The following is a 24,141-nucleotide window of genomic DNA, read 5'->3' as shown; positions in this document are numbered from 1 at the left end:
GACTGAGTTTGATAGATCATTACTGAGCAAGGCTACTAATAAATGTGGTGTCCAAGTTACAGATCAGCCAGTATTAGAGGGAGGTGATTGCTGTTCCTATGATATTGGTATTTCAAAAAAATAACAAATGGTGCTAACTTATTCATTTACATATCTTAATTGTTGCATTGGTTTCACATTGATTTGCATTAATTTTAATCACTGAAGCTTTGATTCTTCAAATCTTATATTCACACTTTGTGAGATTTACTAGCCATACTAGTGTCGAACCTACTGTCTGGTGGTAAAGTGATTTTGTGTCTGCCTTACCTCTTAAAATAATTCTATGGATATAACTGTACTATTAGATGGACGGATTAAAAAGAAAGGGAGGAGGCATTGAGCAAATGGATGCATAACAAAACAATTACACACAAAACATCAAGCATACTTTGCTAATGGTTAAGAGTATTGTTGGAAGTGGCTTCGAGCTACGGCAATATCACAAGAAAGGACAAGATTACAGAAGCAGTGAGTGGTGTGATTAGGTTTATTAGGGATTGTTTTGGGCATACTCATTTGTCAACTCAGTAATCAGAAAATATATTATTGAATTTTCACTGAATTGAAAAGCAATATAATCTTATTGGAACCTGGGCTCAATTGAAATAGAGCATTATGCATGCTTCACAATTTTAGAATAATGTGATAATTTCTACTCTGTAATTGTTCGTGCAATGCTTTTGCAGGATGTAAAAACCTTTTATGTATTTTGATGTAATTAATACAAAATATGTGTATATATACGTCAGAAATAACTGAAAAGCTGAAATCTTTGTCGCATGAAGCCTATTTTTTCAGTAATACAACAGATTGTTTTGTTTGACCTGTGACATAACCTTGGATTCAGTGATAGTAATGGCAATGTGTTTTAAGTATTCCTGTTTCTTTCAATGAGTACTTTCGAAATGGAGCTTTTTTTCTATAAAAGCTCATGTTCCCTTTTCATTAACTCTTCCAGCAACTCCAACCATGATTAACATTTGATCTAACATCAACCCAGCTGAGATTGACCTTAATATTCTCCAGTTTGACTACTGATTTTTATTGAGACATTCCATTGAAATTGAACCAGTTTATGGTTGGAATCAGTGCAGTTTTAACATTTTTTAAAAATGTACAGTTTTAGTTTTGTGTTTACACTATTCACCTTTTCAAAGAATTTTACCTGGGGTACTTGGCAACTTGGCAAAACAACATGGCATGAAACAGAGTTATTAATAGCTTGTGAAATAAACCCAATAACCTGATTTTTTTTTAAACAAAGTGTCAGAAGGGATCATGTCTTTGAGAGCATATACAACATAACAGTTTTGTGATTTATAACAAAATTCCTGCCATGTATTAGCTGGATGTGCTTGTTGCTTTTCTTCTGTGCCTTCCCAATTTATTAGCACAGTCTCCTATAATATTCTACTGTGCTTATGTCTCATAGATATAAAAGTTTTTAAAAATTTATGGCATTGTTTTATAGAATTCAAGAGGTTTCAAAACCTTAAATTCTTAAACATTAATCTTGCACACATGCCATTGACCCCTCACATCTCAAATCATTTTTTTTTGGAGAGGCTAGGGGTCCTTGCATCCAGAGGCATACAATGCAGGTTTCTAACACATTCACTATTGGCCTGTGCACTTGACAGATTTGACTGTATTCCACCACTCATTGTGTTAGGAAACATCCCAGATGCTCATCTATAAACTTGGAGTCGTGGTTCATTTTGCTAAAAGGAGCTCCATCTGCTTTTGGTGAGGAGCTGAGAAGAAGGTTTGTCTCCTAATGGAACCATCTTCACTGCTGCTGCCATCTTCAAACGGTCAAATTGAGTTACTTTGATGGAGTTTTATACCATTGTGTACATCTTGCCATCGTGTCCTATTTGAACCAAACACACAATTTTAAATTGGTGTCAGCTAGGCAGTTGTAATTCATAGCATCTACTCTAAGAAATAATTTTCTAATGCATTATTAAAAATTTCTTGTCTTTTCTTTACCTCTAATGACTTGTGTTGTTTAAGTATATTGTAGCTTTTTGTTACAGGATTGGACCAATAAATGTACGCATTCAATTTCCTTTGGTTTTGTACTACACCTTCACGTTGTCTCAGAATAAATTATGCCTATCTGGCTTACTGTGGCATCCGTCAGTCTCGAGAGACCATGGATCCGCGCCTGGAGAGTTTTGATTCAGCTACTGATGTAACAATAATATGCCTTCGTGAGGTCAATGGAAGCGACGCAGACTGGTTGTCTTTGCTGTCAGCATTTCTCTTGTAGCTGTCGGAGGGAGAAGATCATGTTGATTGTGGAGCGTTCTGATCTGAAACCGCACTGCGATTCGGGGTATACCCTTTCGGCGATTTTCTGTAGTCTGTTCAGGACCACGCGGGCGAAGACCTTCTCAACGATGCTTAGCAAAGAGATTCCTCTGTAGTTGTTACAGTCGCTTCTGTCCCCTTTGTTCTTATTGAGGGTTGACAGTGTTATAGTCTCTCATGTCTTGTGGCACCGTTCCCTCTTCCCAGCACTGGCACAGCAGTTCCAGCAGGTGGCTAAGCAGAACTCCCTTTGCACACTTGATGACCTCTGGTGGGATGCCATCCAATCCTGATGCCTTCCCAGTGGTAAGCTGTCAATGGCTCTACTCAGCTCGTCAGCAGTCGGCAATGTGTCCAGCTGCTCCATGACCGGTAGGCATTCCACAGTGTCTAGCACGTTGTCCGAGATGCCCTTTTCCCTGGAGTAGAGTTCGGAGTAATGCTCCACCCATCTCTCCATCTGCTTGCTTTTGTCTTTGATGATCTCGCCTGCCCTGGATTTTAGTGGAGCTGTCTTGCTCTGGGTTAGACTGATGGCTTTCTTGATCCCCTCATACATTCCACGTATGTTGCCTGTGTCAAATGATAACTGGATGCTTTCGCATAGTTGTAACCAGTAGTCATTTGCACAGCATCTGACCATCTTCTGTGCATTGTTTCTTGCTGTCCTCGGCACTTGCAGTGTTACCTGGGTAGGTTGGTGTCTGTGTTTCAACAGTGCAGCACGCTTCGCCTCAATGGTCACGTTGAGTTTATTCACATTTGCTTCGAACCAGTCCTGTGTCCTGCTCCACTTCTTCCCGAAGATCTTCAACGCAGTGCTGTGGATAGTGTCCCTTAGAGAGTCCCATCTCTGCTGAGCAGCTCCTTCTGGTGGGTCTGCAAGGAGGGCGTCCTCCAGTGACTTGATGAATACTGCCGCTTTGTCTGAATGTTGGGTCATAGTAGCATTGATACACTGCTTGCCTGCAGGCTTGTTGTAGTGCATCTTCTTTGGTTGGAGTCTGAGTTTGCAGCAGACCAGGGAGTGATCCATGTCACAGTCGGCACTCTGAAAGGACCGAGTCATGAGCACGTTTTTCAGGTGGCTGCGTCTTGTGAGGATCAGGTCTAGCTGATGCCAGTGTTTGGAGCGGGGATGTCGCCATGAAACTTTGTGCTGAGCTTTGGCCTGGAAATAGGTTGTTCGTGACACATAGTTCATGGAGCATGCAAAGCTCGAGCAGTCGTTGTCCATTGTCATTCACGTTGCCGATCCCATACCGTCCCAGACAGCCTGGCCAGGAGTCATGGTCGGCAGCCACTCTGGCGTTGAAGTTGCCAAGTTCCTGATTCAGGATCGCCTGTATTTTCCTTGAAAGCTGGTCATAAAACTCATCCTTTGCATCTTGTGTGGAATAGAGGCTTGGGGAATAAGCACTGACAAGGTTAAAAGGGCCACCGAAGGTGTGCAGTCGAAGTGAGAGGATCCGCTCTGATCCATCCTTGCTGGGTTCTACTATCTTGAACAGCGAGTTCTTCATGGCAAAGCCGACACCATGCTCTCTGGTCTCGTCTGTGCCTTTCCCCTGCCAGAAGAAGGTATGGTCTCTCTCACATAAGGTCCCCAATTCTGGGAGCCTTGTCTCTTGAAGCGCTGCAGTGTCCACATGGCTTAATCTGGCTTATTATCTGGCTTAATAACTTCCTAAACACCACATTCTGTTAATTGAGAAATTATACTTTTGTAAATGATGAAGATCTTGAAGAATGCACAGAGTATTCAGATTATTTGTGAAGGTTCTTGATTTTGTTGCAAATATTAAAAGTAAAATTCACAACATTTGCTACTCAAATTCCTCAGTATTTTTGTGTATTGAAATGTATGCATCTTACTTAAGAGGAAAGCAGGAGTTTTCTTCAGTACGTTGTAAAATTGAGAGCTAATGAAACACGTAGATTTAAATCACTTTCTACTGGTTCTTTTGGTGTCATAGGTTAATGGGCAGGTGGTTACATAGGCTTTCACAGGATACAGCTATTTGTCATACTCCATTCTGTATGTTTAATATGAAATAACAATAGAGCAGGAGAACATTACTAACTGAAACCACATCCTCCCCTCAAAAAAAATTGCCACACTCCTTTTCAATCCATCTACGTTAAAATTATTGTTTAAAAAGTCTTCAACTTGAATGCCCAGTCCAACTTAACTGACTGGTGTTATTATTAACTGCTTCATTACACCTCCTATTTCAGGTCTCAGACTTGCCCTGCAAATGCTTAAACTGGCATTGATCCTGTTTTCTGCTAAGTATTTAAATCTGGAAGCTTCACTGCTGGTCCATTAGGTCCCAAGCGGCATTTGTAACTGATAAGGATTCTGGACTTCTCAGAGACCTAGTCTAATAAAACTTTTGAGTTAGCTTTGTGGATATAAGACTTGAAGTGATTGATCTCTACAAAATGACATCAAAATATTATGCATGAAATTTGTACAAATTAGCAAACTTTTTGAAATAACATTAACCCCAACTTGTCAAGAAGAATACTTTACATCCCACGTTTGAAGAGAGAAATTAATAGTTTTCTTACACTGTACAACTTAAACACTGTTAGCGTTGTCTTTCCCACCTGGTCCAATGCAGATGCAAAACTTCCAGTTTTATCCTAGCTACAAATCCCATTACACACTGATAAATCTAATGAAACATGGTACTTTCATCATTTTGCATTTCACAGCCAACTGTTGACACTTTACTGAATCCATCATATACAAGCCATCATTATCAGTTTTATCCTTCTAGATTTCAAAGGAGATAAATCAATACATTTGGACTCATTCTAGTTGTACACCTTGTCAAATATACAATGCATTGAGGCCAGCATTCCACCGCCTTTCTAACAGCACAAGTGAACATTGTTGTTTAAAGTATAACTGGACAGATAGTATTTGATTTCATTAAATATATTCTGTAAATTAAATAATGTGCTCTGCTGTGAACACTATTTCCTTTTCCATTCCAGTGCCATTTATTCCACTAACATTTTCACTGCAACTGTAACTCATGCTAAACATTGAGTCTAGATTGGATTTAGATTGAAGTTTAAGGTGAATAGAATGCATGTTATTGACTATGTATCCTCAAAATATTTTTGTATTAATTCAATGCATTATTAATATGCATTTTGTTCACTTTTCAACTCACCTTTCCTGATATGCCAAAAAGAAAGTCACGACTGTTCTGAGCTAGTTAAGCCAAAATGTAGAAGTGCAGAATGTCATTGGCTCACTGTTCATGTAACCTCTTTTCTTTTTCCTCTGTTCTCTGCGTCGTCATTTCATTGCAGCTCAAATTGACAACTTGCAGCAAAGACATTCACAGACTTAAGTCCTGTTATATTATCAGGCTTTTGCTAGGTACCACGATTCATCTGCAGAGCTCAAAACATCCTTAAATGACAAATGTTCAATCAATCTAATACAAATTCATAAGTGCTTTTGTGTTATCATAAGATATCAATTTGCAATGATTTTGCTTCCTATCATCCGTTAACATCTAATGACAGGCTAAATCCAGAGAGTTTCACCTGGCTCCAGAAAGAAGTAGAGAGAGATTGTCACGAGTAAAGTCAGACTGTAAATCCAGAATTACTTCTCGTTATTTTGGTAGCAATCCACAGCAAAAATTATTTAGCACCAATACTATGCTTGCAAATGCATTCAAGCCCTAACCACAACAAAATGTTTTACACAATTAAAATTTATTGATTTTAGATTTAAATGGAAAATGTCATTATGCAGCATTTCAGCTACCTAGTAATTCCTGTTATCATAATAGCCTTTCCAAAATACTCCATGGCATGACAGCTCAGTTTGATAGTTTCCATGACGCATTCCATTGACCTTACCTTTTGCACTGCCCTCATTATTCTCCTTTAAAAGCATGTCACCACTGTCTGTTTTGATCTCTAGAGCTATGACCTGTTATTTCCCTTTCACTATCCATAGGTTTTTTGATTGGGGGTGGTGGGAAGTGACAGGAATTCATTCCAAATTTGAATTTAAAGCCTCTTAATGCAGAATATCCTTTTTCCATCTCTACCCCCACTCGTTTGGAAGTGAAATGGTCAAATATAATGCTCAATGCAGTTCTTCAATTTCCTGAAATTTTTCAAAAGAGGTTCACTTCACTTACAAAAATTAATGCTATTTCATGGATACCATCCACTCACAATAAACATGGATGAAGAAAATCATTTGAATCTTTAGCTAATCCACCCAGGAAGTGCAGCATCTAAAGTTTTGGAATAGATTTGTAGCTCAGGTTGTGGGTGTTGAGGTTGGTTGGCTCGCCGAGCTGGTTTCTTGTTCCACAGGCGTTTCGTTACCAAGTTGTGTAATATCCTTATGCCAGCGTCGGATGCTCACTTCATCGGACGCTGCACTGAGGATAATACCCAACATGGTAATGAAACGTCTGTGAAACAAGAAACCAGCTCGGCGAGCCAACCAACCTCAAAAGTGCAGCATCTTTGGGACAATCTCAAAATCCAGTTGACTTCTAAATGGCTCCAGGGTTTTCATTTTCAATGCTATATTCAGAAGTCTGTTCTGTGTGTTGATAATGCTTATAAATGCATTTTTGATATCGATCATAAAATTGAATTTTGCTTTTTTTGCTGATTGCTGAGGAAAATAATCTAACCTTAATATGCAAGTAAACTATGGGACTAAAACTGGCCTCCAGACTAAAATTTCACCTAGTACTAATTAAAAATTATTTTAACATGAAACCTGGTTATTATGAGTTGGTTATCTAGTTCAGTGGTATGAAACATGGTTATTAATTCCTACAAGCTGACCCCCTTTCTTGTCTCACTTGTAGACTAATTGGACTCAGATTATTAGTGAGCCTCAGTGTGGTGTAGTGATAATGGGAACTGCAGATGCTGGAGAATCCAAGATAATAAAATGTGAGGCTGGATGAATACAGCAGGCCCAGCAGCATCTCAGGAGCACAAAAGCTTTTGTGCTCCTGAGATGCTGCTGACCCTGCTGTGTTCATCCAGCCTCACATTTTATTATCAGTGTGGTGTATTTTGGATTTTATATCAGTCTGTGTTAGTGAAACTATATTTCAAATTCAATTTAGATATATCACATAGTAACGAAGATGTAATGTTGACTTATTTATGCACTGCTAACTTGAAATTTTAAACAGGGTACCTCGACTTCATTGTAAGTCATTTTCAACAAATTGTTCCGTGCTCTATCCTGAAAATGTGTGCAGTTTTCCAAAACCACCATGATTGTTTTGAGTGTTTCATACATTGTTTCTGCACATGTTTGGAAATTTCCTTGCTGCTGCCATGAGATGCTTAAATAATTACTGGATTTGTTTCTAAAGGGAAACCTACCATACCTATTGTAATCATTGTCGTTTTGGTCTAATACTTCTATTCCAAGCTTACCCACTCTGATTGATCTTGTAATAAGAGCCATCTCATCTTGTTTGATAGCACTGTCACCACTGCTTCATGTCTTGAACATATAATGTAGGCTGACACTTCAACGCAATAGTGAGGAAATGCAACTGTTAAACTGAAGCCTCATCTACCTGTTCAGATAGGCATAATATATTTGGCCGATTTTTACCTTTTAACCTGTAAAGTGGATAAACCAAAAGATTGTTTTGCTGTGTTCAAAATGCTCATCATATTTGCCTGCACAACAGCAGTGACTGCTCTGCAACAATACTTTATTGTGTTTGAAGCACTTTGTGATATCACTATGTTGTAAGATCTTACACAATCACAAGCCTGATTGTTTGGAAGAAATGTTAAATCAAAATTACAACTTCTCTCTTCGGTGTAAAAGATCCCATAAAATTACTCCAAAGAAGAACATAGTGTTTTCTCAGTCACTTGGCTTTTATTTATCATTCATGTCATATCCCAAGATCACAATGCGGTCATTTATCTGGTACTGTTTGTAAAATACTGGTGTGCACAAATGTACTGCCATGTTTCATTACATTACAACAGAGACTACATTCCACCATTGAAATTGCAAATAAAATGTTTTGTCAAAATATATACTGATTTTTCTCACAGATTTAGTGTCCTATAACCTGGAAACCAAATTGTACTTAGTTTTTGGGGAATTATTGTTTCCAGAAAACAAACTGCCAAAGTACCATAGTGTAGCAAGCCTCGTTGTAAAGTGCTTCAAGGTGTAAAAATCTGTTCCTAAGTGGATTGAAGTGTTACGTGGCTGTCTGCATGTTTAAAAGTTAACATCTCCCTGAAGTAATTTGTGGAAGCTTACAGGATAAAGTATAAGTGGCTTTTCAGAACAAACTGAGTCTCTATCATCGCAGCACTCTGCCCATCCTTCAACTTGCTGAAAGTTGCTAACCATCCTGACTTGACAGGTTGGTGAAACTCCATAATGTTCCTGGCTTAGCCAGGGATGATGGATAGGGAATCAGGCTTGGCCATACACCAGAACCTGTTCAGGCCATGCAATTGTGAAGCAACACCGTATGCCCCAAGAAACCTTTGTTAAAGATGCTGTCATCAATATTTACCACACAAGAGAAGCCTAACACCTTGGTTTCTTTGTTTATTTAACTCTCTCTTATTTTCTTTGTTCAACAATTTGTTTCACAATGAAAGAATCAGATTCTCAAAAAAAAGTGAAGATTTGTGACAACAATCTTTGGACAAAATGTGTGAAAGCAAGCTACTTTTCAGAATCGCTTCAAGATGGTTTATTTTGTTGCCAATTAATCTGATCAGTTTTAGGTAGTATGTCAAAATTATCTTTTCTGTATAGCATTGGATTTCCCTTGACTTATGCAGAGAATGTGTTCATTGCTCAGCAACATTTACAATAGTGAAGTTTAAATTAAGATAAAGCAAGCTAATTTATCAAAAACCGCGGCAATGTTGTAATAAATCTTCTGTTGTACATTTTGCTGTGCTTAAGAGCAGACTAAAATTTAATAGATTATTTACATAGCGTCTTAAACATCTCAACATCCCAATGCACTTCGCAACCAAATAACATAGCTTTGTGTAGTTATTGCAGTAATACAGGGACTTGTACAATAAAGGCAAATTATTCTGTACTTGCTTTTGCCTCAGTGCGTATGGTATATGCATCATCCAAAAGTGTATCTAAGGTACACCAATGCACAACTTTGCCATTACAGTGAAGGATTGAGCCTCAAGCTCAAGTGGAATTCCTGGCACCTAATAGTTCAACAATTGACCAGCTGATGGCAGGGCAGATAGAGTCACATATAGTTCATACTCAGCATCTGAAGCAGAGGAATGAATGCAAATATTAGAATGGTGCCATCGTCTAATGACATTCACATTTGGTTCTGATCCTCCTACCACTTGAATGAAAGGGATTTTTTTTGCCCTTTTAACTTGCAGCCAGCTAAATTACACTACTAACAACAGAAATTCGAACATCAGAGATAGTAGGAACTGCTGATGCTGGAGTCTGAGATAGTTGTGGAGCTGGATGAACACAACAGACCAGGCAGCATCAGAAGACCAGGAAGCTGGCGATTCGGGTCTGGACACCTCTTCAGAAATGCGGGAGGGGATGGGGCTGTAAAATAGGGAGAGGGGGAGGCGATGATGAAAGGTGGAGAGAAGATGGACAGGTCAAGGAGGCGGACATGAAGCCAGTGCGGGTGAGTGTAGGTGGGGGTGTGGGTCAGTGAGGAGGCAGGAGCAGGTAGGTTGGACAGAAGGCGGGGATGAGGCTAATAGGTAAGACGTGTAGGTGGGAGTTGATCAGTGAAGTCTGAGGAGCAGTTAGGTGGGAGAAAAGACAGACAGGTCAAGGAGGTAGTGATGAGATGGGCTGGTCTTGGGATGAGATCGGGTGTTCCTAGTATCTGCTGTACCAGTGGTTTAAGGTCCCTTGTGTTTAAACTTTGTTTTGTCCACTGCTAAAAGTACAGCTACCTCAGCATTAACTCTGAACAGGGGCAGTTAACTACACGCTCATGGCCAAAGTGGATCCTGTCTTTTGCCGACACACAAATGTATCTATCTTTGGTTGGGTGGCAATGAGAAGTGTGAATCTGATCTGCTGAAATCTGGTAGATCAGAATAAGATTTAATCTTGGAATTCTTCCACTTGGCTCCTTTACTTGGTGAATTCAACAAGGCATTGTGAGAAATGCTGTGGGCAGATAGAAATATTGCAACATTTCAATGCAAAAAGAGCAATAAAGTTAAATTTCACATCCACAAGTCGATGCAACTGGGAATTCTAAGTGTAATTTAATTAGGTCCTGCTGAAAACCTACCTGCTTTATACATAGGCAACAAGTCAACATCCACAGCACACTTATTTACAGTGCAGTTATCTAGTTAGCCTCCTTATTACAGTAGATTTCATGTCTAGGTAAATCATAGCCTCCCATAATGTTTTGTCCTCATGGCTCGTGGAGATATGCCAATAAGTAAGTGTTGTCTAATCTTAGTATCTTGACAAATAAACTTGTAAAGTACCTTTAGTCCTTATAATTGTGAGAAATATTCAGAGGACGTGGCATAGATTTGATGGTAAAGGTAGCTTCCTTCTTAGTCATTTATGGCAAAGGGAATACAGGTGGTTCTCCTATGATGTGGTTGTTTTCTCGTATGACCTCATGTAATTGAAAAATTGCTGTGTAGGAAATCACCATAGAAAATCGCATTATGGGGAAACCGCTATAGAAAATTGCCATACCTGTACAGTGTGTGTTATCCAGTGTCAACTAGTCATCAATCGTGTTACAGCCAATTGGCATTAACGAAACACACGTTATAGCAGAAGTACCTAAAATGTTGCTTATGTTAGTCGTTAAATTCTAACTTATCCACTGTCAATGTGCACAAGGTTACCTATCCTGATTAGAACCTGAAAGTAACATGACAGATTCAGGCATTAATAATTGCAGATTAGACAAAAGTACATGACACAAATGTGCCCCTAGTGACTTAATTATGATCACATTATTGTAGGGGACAGGGATATGGTGGTATAGAGAGCAGGCAAATTTCTACTTGGTAATCAACATTGAAATCTAATGTAGTGAGAGAGATCAGCATTTAATGATTAGTTTTCTCTACTTCTGGAATACTATTGGAACTGTATAAGAGATATAACTTCTGCAATTTATTGATTTATTTTTCTTTCTAAAACCCTCAGTCCACTCCATGCGGTGTCTTTTGCAGTTGCCTGCAGTGTGCCTGGTATAGCTGTACTGACTCTTGGAGTTAACCCACTGACTGGAGCATTAGGAGCCTTTAACATTTTCCTCTACACGTGCTGCTACACCCCAATGAAGCGTTTGAGTATACTTAACACCTGGGTAGGGTCTGTGGTTGGAGCTATTCCTCCGATCATGGGCTGGACAGCAGCCACTGGCACCATCAGCGCAGGTAAGTCCTTTTATATAGCCTGTCCTACAAAAAGTATTTCTGGGAAAGGAAAGGATGTGCATTGAATGTATATTGAGGGTCATTTTTGGAATAATCATCAATATTGATTGTAAAAATGAATAATGCTTTTAGGATGAGCAGGAAGAACAGTTTAAGAAGGAATTCTTTCCGTGGCAACAGGACATCGAATCATGGCTGACAGAGCTAGTCTAACCCCACGCTGTCAGAATTGCTACAGCACCGAAGGAGGACCATTCTGTCCATAATGCCTGCACTTACTCTGAGCATTTTATGGTGCCATTCTCCTCCCTTCTCCCCATAAGCCTGCACATTCCTCCTTTTCACTTGTCTAATCCCCATTGACTGCCTCAATAAACCTGTATCCACAACATTCAGGCAGTGTGGTCCAGACTTTAACCACTCACCTGGAAAAGCTGTTTATCTCACATCACCTTCTCTTCTTTTGATAATTATCTGAAATCTCTGCCGTCTTGTTCATAATCCTTTCGCAAGTAAGAACAGTCTCTGACCATCTCACTGTCTTGCTCCCTCATGATTTTTAATACCACATCAGATTGCCCCTTAATCTTTTTTACCTTTTAAGGAGAACAGTCCTAACTTCTCCATTATATTTTCATAACTGAAGTTCCTAATTCCTGGAGCCATTCGCATAAAACTCTTTTACACTTTCTCCAATGTCTTCTCATCCTCCCAAAGTGTATTGGCCAGAACGGGGGCCAATCTAACATTGAATACAATTTCAAAATAACCTCTGCTCTTGTAAGATATGCCCCTGTTTACAAAGCCTAAAGCTGTATGCTTTATTAACCATCCTCTCCATCTGTATTGTTGCTTTTAGAGACGTATGCATATATAATATACATATTTATATACACACACACTATATATTAATATTATATATATATATATTTATACATACACACGCACACCCAATAGGTTTCTCTGTTTCAGCGCTCCTTAAGAGTTGTATCCTTACTTTATATTATCTATTGTTGTTGTTCTTACCAAAGTGGTTGCAAGTCAGATATAAACAGTTTACAAAGAAATATTAATAGGTTATGTAATTGGGGAAAAAAGTTAGCAAATAGATTATAAGGTGGGAAAATGTCAAGTTATTCATTTTGGAAGGCAGAACAAAAGAACAGAATATCATTTAATGGAGAAAACTGCAGGAAGCTGCAGCAGAGAGAAACTTGGGGGTACTAATGCATGAAACACAAAGTTAGCACATTGGTGCAGCAGGGAATCGCAAAGGTTAAAGGAATGTTAGCCCTTTATTTCAAATGGATTGAAGTACAAGAATTGCAAAGTCTTACTGTACTGTACAATGTGCTGGTGAGACCAAATCTGGAGTACTGTAAACAGTCTTTTTTAAAAGAAGATATTGTTTCATTGGATACAGTTCAGAGAAGGCTCACGAAGATGATCCCTGGTATGGAGGGATTGCCTTATGAGCAAAGGCTAAACAGGTTGGGGCTCTACCCACTGGAGTCTAGAAAAATGAAAAATGATCTCATTGAAACATAGCATTCTTAAGGGGCTTCTCAGGCTAAATGCTGAGACAGAGTGTAGGACCGAAGGACATGGTCTCAGAACAAAGCGGCGTCAATTTAAGATTGACCTGAGGCGGAATTTCTTCTCTTAGAAGATTGAGAGTCTTTGAAATTCTTTGTCACAGACAGCTGTGGGGGCAGAATCCTTGTGTATATTTGAGTGAGAAAGATTCTTGATCAGTAGGGTAATCAAGGGTTATGGAGAACATGCAGGAATGTCAGGTCAGCCATTGTCCTATTGATTGGCAAAGCAGGCTCAAGTGCCTAAATGGCCTACTCCTGTTGCTATGTCTTATGATTTTAAAGTAAATCACCTGACATTTCTCCACACTGAATTTCATCTGTCAACTGTCTACCCATTCCATCAACTTGGTCTATGTCCTTTCGAAGTCCCACACTATCCTCCCCACAGTTCAGAATGTTTCCACGTTTTGCGTCATCTACAAATTTTAAAATTGTGTCCTGTTCAGTAAGGACTAGATCATTAATATATATCAAAAAACTAGGGTTCCAGCACTGACCCCTGGGGAACTCTCGTGCAAACTGTCTTCCAACCTGAAGGATAACTATTAACTCTTATTTTAACTACCTATCACTCAGTCAATTCAGTATCTATTTTGTTACTGTCGCTTTTATTTCATGAACTTAACTTTGCTCACATTTCTGTTGTGTGGCAATATATCCAATGTCTTTTGGAAGTCTGTGTATACCACATGAACTGCATTGCCCTCACCAACCTCCTCTTTTGCCTCTTCAAAAAATTCCAGCAAGCTAAACATGATTTTCCTTTAAGAAATCCCTGCTGAGTTTCCTTAATTAACCAATATATGTCCAGGTTGCTGTTAATTTTGTCCTCATAAGTATCCAAACACCAAAGTTAAAGTGACTGACCTACAGTTGTTGGGCTGTCTTTGCATACTCTGTTGAACAAGGGCACAATGTTAGCAACCCCTCAAGTCTGTGGAAGACTGAAAGTTTATAATTGGTGCCTCTGTCACTGTCACTCTTCAGAATCCTTAGTTGCATCTCATCCTATCCCATGCCTTATCAACTTTACGTACAGACAGCTGATCTGATGCCTTATTTTTCATAAACCTTATGGTTATTTCAGTTAACTTCCCTTTCTCAAGTTTATACAGCAGCATCTTTGATAAAGATGGATGTAAAGTACTGATGTGATATTCAGTTCTGCCCTGCCATCATGTGTAAATCCCCTTTTTGGTCCCTAATTGGCCTCATGCTTCCTTTTCTACCTTTTTACAAATTATGTGACTCTGGAAGATTTTGAGATACTTTTTTGCGGTTAGCTGCCAGTCTTTTCTCATACACCTTGGCTTTTTTTATTTTCTTTTTCACCTCCACCTTGATCCTTCTATATTCAGCTTCGTTGACAATTGTATTTTCTACCTAACATATTTGTCCTAATTTCTGACTGTTATCACCTAGCAAGCTCTGGATTTCTTTGCCCTACGTATCACTTTCATGGAAATACACTTTAACTGAGCCTAAACCATCCCTGCTTTGAAGGTAGCCCACTGTTTAGCTCATTTTCCTTATTCTTTTTGCTCCCCAGCATTTGTTCAACATTTGTTCCCACATCCATTCTTATCGCTGTTGAAATTGGATTTCCTCCATTTTATTATTGTTATTCTAGATTGTTCAATATCCTTTTCCATGGTCAGCCTAAACTTCATGATATAATGATCACTGTACCTAAGTGTTTTCTTACTGTAATTTGATCTGCTTGACCTATCTCATTCCCAAGAACAAGGCTCGGCAATTTCTGTTCTTCCGTTGGCCTGGAAACATGATGCTGTTGAAAATTTTCCTGACCCTATCTAGGAATACCTGCCCCATCTGTCCTTTACGCAACTGTGATCAAAGTTTAAATTCAAATAATTGAGTTCTCCATTATAATTGCTGTATATTTTTTTCTTGAAAAACTTGTCCCTTTGCTTGTTGCTTGTTTCCACTTAATGGGTGACCTATATACTATGAAAAGCAATGAAGTTGAACATATTTTTCTTCCTTTGCTCTAGCAAATTGATTTTGACCTTGATCCTAATGAGACATTCTTAATGCCATATTCAACAACTTTACCACTGTATCACACTCCATATGTTCATATACATGCTCAGTAACCCTGATTTTAAACTTTATTATTTTTCCTTTTCTCTGACTCCACCTATTAACATAGTGTCCCCTATTCCAATGCTGTCCGTTTCTCCCAATGTTCTGTTTAATTTGGTATTCCTTCTTGGTTCCTTGGTATATTTTAGGACAGAGTTAGATCCTACACCACAGCCTTTTCTCAGTACGGTGCGTAATTAACATAGAAGTTGAACTTCAGGTGGGTGGAGAACTTAAATTTATTCATAAGCCAATTAAAAGGTACTATGGGGAGACAGTGGTATAGTGATGATGTCACTGGACTAGTAGTTCAGAGCCCAAGCTAATGTCTGGAGTTCAAATCACACCACGGCAGATAGTGAAATTTGGATTCAGTAATCTCGAATTGTACTAGCCAAATGGCTCACATTGTCAATTGCCATGTAAACCCACCTGGTTCATGAATGTTCTTTGGGAATGGAAATCTACTATCCTTATTTGGTCTGGCATACATGTGATTCCAGACCCTCAGCAATGTGATTGGCTCTTAATTGCCCTCTGAAGTGGCCCAAAAAAAGCCATTCAGATCAAGTGACAATCAAGAATGGGCAATAAATGTTAGCTCTGCCAGTGATACCCACATCCCAAGATTGGATTGTTTTAAAAAATGGATTTACAAAGGATAGCTGAACAATCCTCTTCCAAAATTAAGTTATGACCACTCGGGCATGGATTTAGAATAATTAGTATAGCAGAAAATTGTTACCTATTTAATTAGTTCAGCTATTCTGTAAACAATCAAAGATTTACATTCCTGAGCTCCATAGCATAGAGTTACAACCCAAAATATATTAACAGTTTGGTAGTAGAGGCTGTGTTGTAAGTTGGTTAGTTACTATATGTCAAACAGCCAATGTTGTGACTAAACTAATCAATTCACATTCAGATGTTTATGCACTTTGTTGGACTTTTCCTATAAAATCAACCTTCTAGTTGAGTAAATAGTCATCCTGTAATTGCTTCTATACTTGCCTATTTCCTGAGTTGAGGTTTAGTTGAGAAAAATGGTATAATGTATGCAACTATTCGGATGAAGGAATGCATTCCTGGCATGAATTTGAGTCATGAATAGATTGTACCTGACCCACTTGTTACTAAATGTCACATCATTCCCATGCCAAACCTCGTGAATTGGGCAAGACATAAGTTAAAGTTTATAGCAACTGCACAAACTACTGAGCAATGGATGAAAGGTGGTCCCTGTGGACACATGATGGCCTTATCATTAATTGTTAATCAGATAAGGAGATTTTCTCATAGTGGGTGGTGTCTCATCAGAAGAGCAGCAGTGTGCTGCCTTGGTGGCCTGAGGTCAACAATATTCCGGGGAAAACATGGCTATTACTACAATTGTTAATTATATTAATGCTGCAATTTACAATCTTGGAAGCAACTATTACTTTGTCTGAAATGCATTGATAAAGGACATTCTACATAACCTTGTCATTAGTCACGTTCGATCTCTAATGTTTGTTGCCCAGTGAGTGCTGAATGGATTCAGGTTTGTGGCAAAGTCCTATCTCTCGTATGCTGTGACCCTAAGAAATTTATTTAAATTTTATGGAAAGTTTTGACTAGACGTAGTAATTTTTATACATCTGGTTCTCAGCAATACAAGCTCCCTTACTGTTGTCTAAAAACATGTTTATTTAAACAATAAATTGTGTTTCTTCTGAATCTACTAGAACAGAGCAAATAGTGTGAAGGGACATGGGTTCTGACTTCACCAAATGCTTAAAATATGTATTTGAATTGGTACTTGCTATAAAAGTAAATAAATGTAATAAACTAATATCACACTGCTAGTAATTCAGGTCTAAATTATTAAAAGTTTGAATTTCGACTCATTTTGGTCACATTCCACCATCAGTTGACTTTATATGCGTGATATTTGTGGCACAATCACTATGAAAGCACAAGCATTTTCTTCTCTGTGCTTTATAATAGTTTGACAACAGAATAAGTGTTCTATAAACTGCTACCTCATGAGGCCTCACTGTGATGGCCTTTGAGCTACCTAGCAACAGCGAAGCCAGCTGAATACTGTTGGAAGTATCTGACACGTTGTAGCCTTTGACACGTTTCCAAGTGAAACTAGCATATGCAACTCATAATCTGTCATCAGTGCTGCTCTGCTCTGATGCTGTAATATAAACAGGGCAGCTCCAGGCTCCACCACCCCACTGACCAGATAGTTGTTCTATCTACTAATGTAAACAGGACTAATGGCTCTTGTGCATCCTGTCACTTCTGTGCTATGAGCTATAATGAGGATAGTCTGTGAATAATTATAGAATATCTTTTAAGTGAGCAGAATTATAATAAAATGTTTGAATTACCAAAATATCCCTCAAATGTAGTACTTCATAATTGCTTGCCAAATATTCTGTTTCTGATATATTTTTAATATTAAAAGGTATTCCTTAAAACTCTCTCTTTGAATTCCGTCAGTACTCCATGAAATTGTGCAGTGACTTGTGTCCAATATGGAATGTTTGGCTTCTAGAATTTAATATTGTGCCAGGGAAAACGTAAAATTGAGCTGTTCCAGAATTGAATTTTCAGAATTTTGATATTAGTCACAATGCCTAAACATGGACCCCATGACTAGGGATGGACAGTCATAGGTCCAAAATATCAGAGACAAGTTTGTGCTTTTCTCTAACAGTGACATTAGTTTCTTTACATGACATTCACAGTGATAATATTATATTATTCACACTGGGACAGTGAGCACTATTTGGAACTTTGCCACTTATCGTAAGATTGAAGTCCTGTTTCGGGAATCTTCATTATTTCTCATAAAAAGAAAAATAAAATTAGTCCTGCCTTTTAAGGACTTTGCTTTGGTATTGCTGAAGTAATACCTCAAGTTATAATATTTATACAAAATACTGATATTTCCCTAAACCAAGCATTAGTTCTTCAGTTCTGATTTGCTTTATTACCCTCGAGAATTGGTGTGATTTACTTTTTTTTTCCAACCTCTGCCACACCACTCAGTATTGCTTGCAAGTGCCCATGATAGATGATGGTTATATCTCTGCCCAGGTACCCTCGTGATTAGCACAGAGATCAACTTCGCCGCATATCATTTTCCCTCCCCCAATACAGAGCAACACTTCACCTCAACTTTTTGCTTTCTCCTAAGGGTTCAATTGAGATTCTTAGCTTGCTGTGTGTAGTATTGAATGCAAGTCCTTGTACTCTGTACGTTTCAGTAAACAGCCCTAGTGTTATATTGCCACTTACATCTATAACAGCTTAGCATATTCTCAAAATTGTTTCTTAGCAATGGTTACATTTTGAACCATTGTTCTTGATCACTTGTTGAGCTGTTCAAAATTATGAACGATTTGACAAGATAAAGGTGGATGTTATGTTTCCATTAGACAATATATTAGTAACTAGGGATTAGAATTTCAACATTGAGCAAGGAGTGAGATGAAGAGAATTTTAAGTCAGAGGCTTGTTTGGTTTTGGAATGCACTGCCAAGGAAAGTGGTGGAGGCAGATTTCCTACAAAGTTTCAAAATAGAGCTGGATTTATCTTTAAAAGTGATTAGCTTAGAGGGCTATGGAGATAAGGCTGGAGAATGGGACGAGCTCTTTTGGGGTCAAGTACAGACACAGTTGAATAGCTCCATGGACTGTCATTTCAATAACTCTATAATTTGATCTTTGATTTAATTTTAAATTCAATAGGGATCTTTTGTGTAATGGACCTGCTGAGAGTTTAGATTATTCCAGTAGTCCAACTACATCAGACAATGGAATTTTATCCTTACCTTTTAGAGATGTTTAAGTAAAGCAGACAAAACAAATCTTCAAGATTGTATTTATCAAGTATTTTCTTGTAGTAATGACTGTTAGTTCTCCCATGTTTTGATGACACAAGGTAAAGATAAAGTCACCAGAGTCCCAGAGGACCATAGGACTGCTCTCTCATGAGAAAGAGATGACTGATGGTTTAACTCTGAAATTTTTATCCTTACCAGCAATTATAATAGAGTTATAAGATGGGGCACGCTGTCCTAGTACTCCTGAGAGCATTTTCTATTTAAGGACGGTTCAAAAAAGCAGCATCGGTTTATCTTACCTAAAGTTCTTATAGGTTTCAGTGAGAGTGACAAAGCAGATGGGAAATGTTGCACTGCCAACACTCATGATTGATATTCTTCTGATACCTTTAGCCAAAAATCAAGTAATGGAGCAAAAATTTGAACAATTCGTCTACTCACATTTTTTAAGTACTGCAACACAATTTTATCTGGTTTTCATGCATGAAAGCCAATGTGTAACTGGATGTTGAAATGTGCGAAAGAATGGTCTAAAATTGATTTTGTCACTTGTAAAGAGCTTCAGCTTGTAATATTGAGGAATTATCAAGCAAGGAAGTTTGCAAAAACATTTAATGTGCAGAAGTTAAACTTTTTGGAAATTATTCACTTTAGAAAAGCTTACCTTGTTTGAAATTTTATACTCACCTCCCTGTCCCTCCGTTTAGGTGCCTTGCTATTGGGTGGAATCCTGTATTCTTGGCAGTTCCCACATTTCAATGCTTTAAGCTGGAATCTTCGAGAAGATTACTCACGAGGTGGCTACCGCATGATGTCAGTCACACATCCATTGCTATGCAAACGAGTGGCATTCCGCCACTGCATTGCTCTCATTGGATTGTCAACGTTGTGTTCTGTCTTTGATGTAACTACATGGACTTTCCCACTTATTTCACTCCCAATCAACTTGTACATCAGCTACCTCGGCTATCGATTTTACAGAGATTCAAATCGCAACAGTGCCCGAAAACTTTTCTTTTGCAGCCTCTGGCATCTCCCTATGTTATTGCTCCTCATGTTGACCTGCAAGAAATCTCTATTTGAAAATGTAAATGTGGCTCACCACAAAGTTCAAACAGAAATGCAAGGGTAACTTTCACTTTTATTGAGAGATCTTTAGAAATTGTCCAAATGTATTCCTGTGTCATGTTAATGAAACTTCATGAAGTGCACTGGTCTAACTCCTGATATTTCAACATACTACTGCATATGATTTTGTACTGTAAGATGAAAATTGGTTTCATCATTTTCTTAGGAATGTAAATAGACCATTCTTCCCTTGTAGTCTGCTTAGCCATTCAGTAGGTCACAGTGGATCTATACGTCAGCTGTTTTTACCCACTGTTACTCCAAATCCCTTGACTCCCTAACCTAACATGAATATATCAGTCTCAATTTTACAGGCTCCAATTATCTCAGAATCCACAGCCTTTTGGGGGAAAGAGTTCTAAGTATCTGCTATCCTTTGTCTGAAGTAAAAAATGCTTATTGATGTATCTCCTAACTCACCTAGCTTAGATTTTATGCTGCTTGATCTTAATTCACTCCTTAGGATAAATGGTTTATCTGTATCCATCCTATGGACTCTTTATGACATGTTAAATATCTCAATGAGCTGAACCCTCAATCTTCTAAACTCCAGGGAATACAAGCCAGGTTTATGAAATCAACACTTTCAGGACCTTGACAGGGGTTAAATTGTATTTTCAACTTGTACGTTGTACCCATAAATTCATAATGTGTCTTCCAATCTCCCTGAACTCTCCTTTAATGGTATCTTACAGCCTCACACCCTGTAAGTATCCCATTGCTCCATTACATAAGCATGCTGATAACAAATTAAAATTTTGGTAATGTTACCAAGGAGAATTCAGGATTTATTATATAATCAGTGGCCAGTGATTTGCACAACGAATGAATTTCCTTAAAACAAGGTGTGAAAATGTTATCAGTTGTGTTGTTCCAGAAAATAATCAAACAAATTCTCCTAAGAATGTGGCATTACAGTGAACTGCACTTACTCTGAAGGCTTTTCAAAACATTAATCTGTTGGAGTACTTTTTAAAACATCCTGTCACATTTCACAATGTATTGAAGACATTTCTGTTCTGACCAAAGATTTCTATTTAACAATGACACTTTGTTCAGAACTTCAGAAGTGACAGCTTATATTGCACGTTAGAGTTATCTTTCCATATTATTTCATGTCCTTATGCCCAAGATACATTGTTTGCATATATGAAGTCTTGCTAAAGTACAGTCATAGTCTGTCAACAATTGATGTTGCTGAATATGTCCTTTGAAACTGATTACCTTGAAACATCGTGGAAATTTATGAAAGGACGAAAGGACTACTATCTAAGCCATAGCTCATGTTATCACAAAATCTATTTATTGCATCAATATGTTATGAACAGTTCTTTTTGGTTTTTCTTCATCTCAGATTGTTAACACAAAGGATACAATAGTAACTATCATTCAGTCGCTTCAGTGAAACTTAAAAGATTGTTCAGAACATGTTAGTAGTCTATATTCATGTGAATATGAAATTACGTGAATCTTCAAGCTTTGCTGAAATTCTTATTCCACCAATACAACCCTTAGAAATAAATGTCTGTTTATGCATTAGTAACTGTGTGAGGAGCTGTATAAAATTGTGGTTAGGTTACTGGACCCATAGTCCAGAGGCCTGGACTAATGATCCAGAGTTAAAAGTTCTACTTTCACCCCTGGAGCTGGAAAATTTAAATTCATCCATTTAAATAAGTATAAAGTTAAATGAACAAGGACCAGTAATGGGGACAGTGAAACTACTGGATTTTGTAAAGTCCCATCTAGTTCATTCATGCCATTTAGGTTCAAGAAATCTACCATCCTTACTTGGTCTGACATTTATGTGACTTCAGACCCACGGCAATACAGTTGACTCTTAACTTCCATCAGAGATATCTCAGCAGAGCACGCTGTTGTCTCAGAATGTGTATTAAATGCTGACATGGCCAGCAACACCCACATCCCATGAGAGAATTTTTTACAAGTTAACAGTATGGTCAATGTGTAAAGTAATCCTCCAGCTTTTATTTGCTGTCACTTTGACCTGCAATAATTAATTAATGTGATGAATAGATTGGAATCCGATTGTAACTGTCTTAATCAAATTAAATATTTTGTTTATATTATGTCTTTTAATGAACATAATAAATATGTACAGCAGAATAAAATGGTCCACAGTCGGGTTTACTTTTTTTGAAAAGTAGGGCAAGAGAAATTATAGTGTAAAGCGATTTATTATACTATGTAAGCACCAAAGTAAATGTAATTCACACTATTGTTAGCATTATGCACATTGTTTGAAAGATTTTTTTAAAATGGAAGTGTAAAGATTTGTTACCTATATCATATTGTTTCTGATCAGATATTCAACCATCTGTGGTCATATCTTTGCAAGGTATGTTGATTAAAAGTAAATCGTTTTTAATGAGTAATTGGTAATTGGTCTCATTGAGTCAGAGGTTGTACTGCTGTTGAGAGCAGAGTGAATTTCCCTGCTTAATGGATCTGAAAAGAAGTTTGCAAGTGGTCTCTTTAGAGACAGTGACGTATTTTTTGATTGAGAAAATAAATATATCCTTCACTCACTGCAGGAAGACAAATACTTTTGTGTCCTTCTTACACCACAGTTCCACAGATAAATAACAAAATGTTACAAAAATAAATTGCACTCGTTGTCTATCCGTCCAGGAAGTAGCCTTTAAAATATAGGTTAGAAATGCGTACAGTTTGTCCAACTGTATTGAAAAACTGCAGAACTACTATCACAGATTGAGATAATTTACCCAGTGTTTGCTGTGAATGTAAACTGGTTTATTGTAATCTCAAACCGAGATCTTCCAACGTACATTCTCGTGCTTAGTACATATCGCTAGTGCTCTGCAGTCTGCATTAACAGTCAGGTGGGACTACAAAACTTGAATATTGCTGTAAAGAGATTCATGTTGCCATTTTCTGTTCATCAATACAAATGCAAAAATGTCAAATGTGAAAGCTGGCAACCTCACATACACCCTGGTGAGCACAAAATAAAAAACTTTGACAATTAGTTTCCTTAAAAAATAAAACCTTCACATTCATCCTTCCAGAATTCATATGCATGAAATCTGCTTTTACATTGCAAGTACAGGAATCAAATAACATTTTTTATCCTCTCTCAAGTAGCATTCATTTGCTATATAAGCATTTCATTGAAGAAAGTTGTCTGTACTTAACCAAGTTACCTCAGGAAAAGACGAAAATGCCAGTCTCCTCTTTCCAATTAAATTATACACAAACATTTGAACTGCTTTCTATGCTGTTACATTGTTCCTCAATATCTGACAGAAGTGGGGGGAGGGCAGATATTTAAGACAAAGTTGTGGTGCACTTTGCGTATTATAGCTTATTGTCTGTATAGTCTCTTCAGTTACTGAGAGGTCTCAAACACTAAGCTCCACCTTCATACTTCTCAAAAAAGGCATGGAATAGAAAATGTGTATAAAGGCATTTCAGACACAACATTCATCTGGGTTTTAGCTTATCTTGCGGCATGCTGGCTTAGTGCTTAGCACAGCTGCCCTACAGTGCCAGGGACCCAGGTTCAATTCCACACAAGAGTGGCTATCAGTGTGGAGTTTGCATGTTCTCCCTTTGTCCGCATGGGTTTCCTCCCACAGACCAAAGATGTGCAGGTTAGCTGGATATGGCAGCCTTGGGTAATGCAGGGTTAA

The 24,141-nt window shown here is 38.0% G+C and overlaps 1 protein-coding gene across 1 annotated transcript in view; it reads left to right on the top strand.

The window, feature by feature from the left end:
* LOC125463659 (protoheme IX farnesyltransferase, mitochondrial) overlaps window positions 1–22,863 on the top strand; it is a 146,719-nt gene extending 123,856 nt beyond the window's left edge. The window contains exons 6-7 of the mRNA XM_048555210.1: window positions 11,564–11,796; window positions 20,047–22,863. Of these exons, the coding sequence (XP_048411167.1) occupies window positions 11,564–11,796; window positions 20,047–20,471 (658 nt within the window). The 3' untranslated portion in view covers window positions 20,472–22,863. The remainder of the gene's footprint in view (window positions 1–11,563; window positions 11,797–20,046) is intronic.
* Window positions 22,864–24,141: the final 1,278 nt, after the last annotated feature.

This window comes from Stegostoma tigrinum, chromosome 22 (genome assembly GCF_030684315.1).
Source record: "Stegostoma tigrinum isolate sSteTig4 chromosome 22, sSteTig4.hap1, whole genome shotgun sequence".
Taxonomy (NCBI): Eukaryota; Metazoa; Chordata; class Chondrichthyes; order Orectolobiformes; family Stegostomatidae; genus Stegostoma; species Stegostoma tigrinum.
The sequence above is the reverse complement of the archived record's forward strand: the minus strand, read 5'-3'. Positions and strand labels throughout refer to the sequence as shown.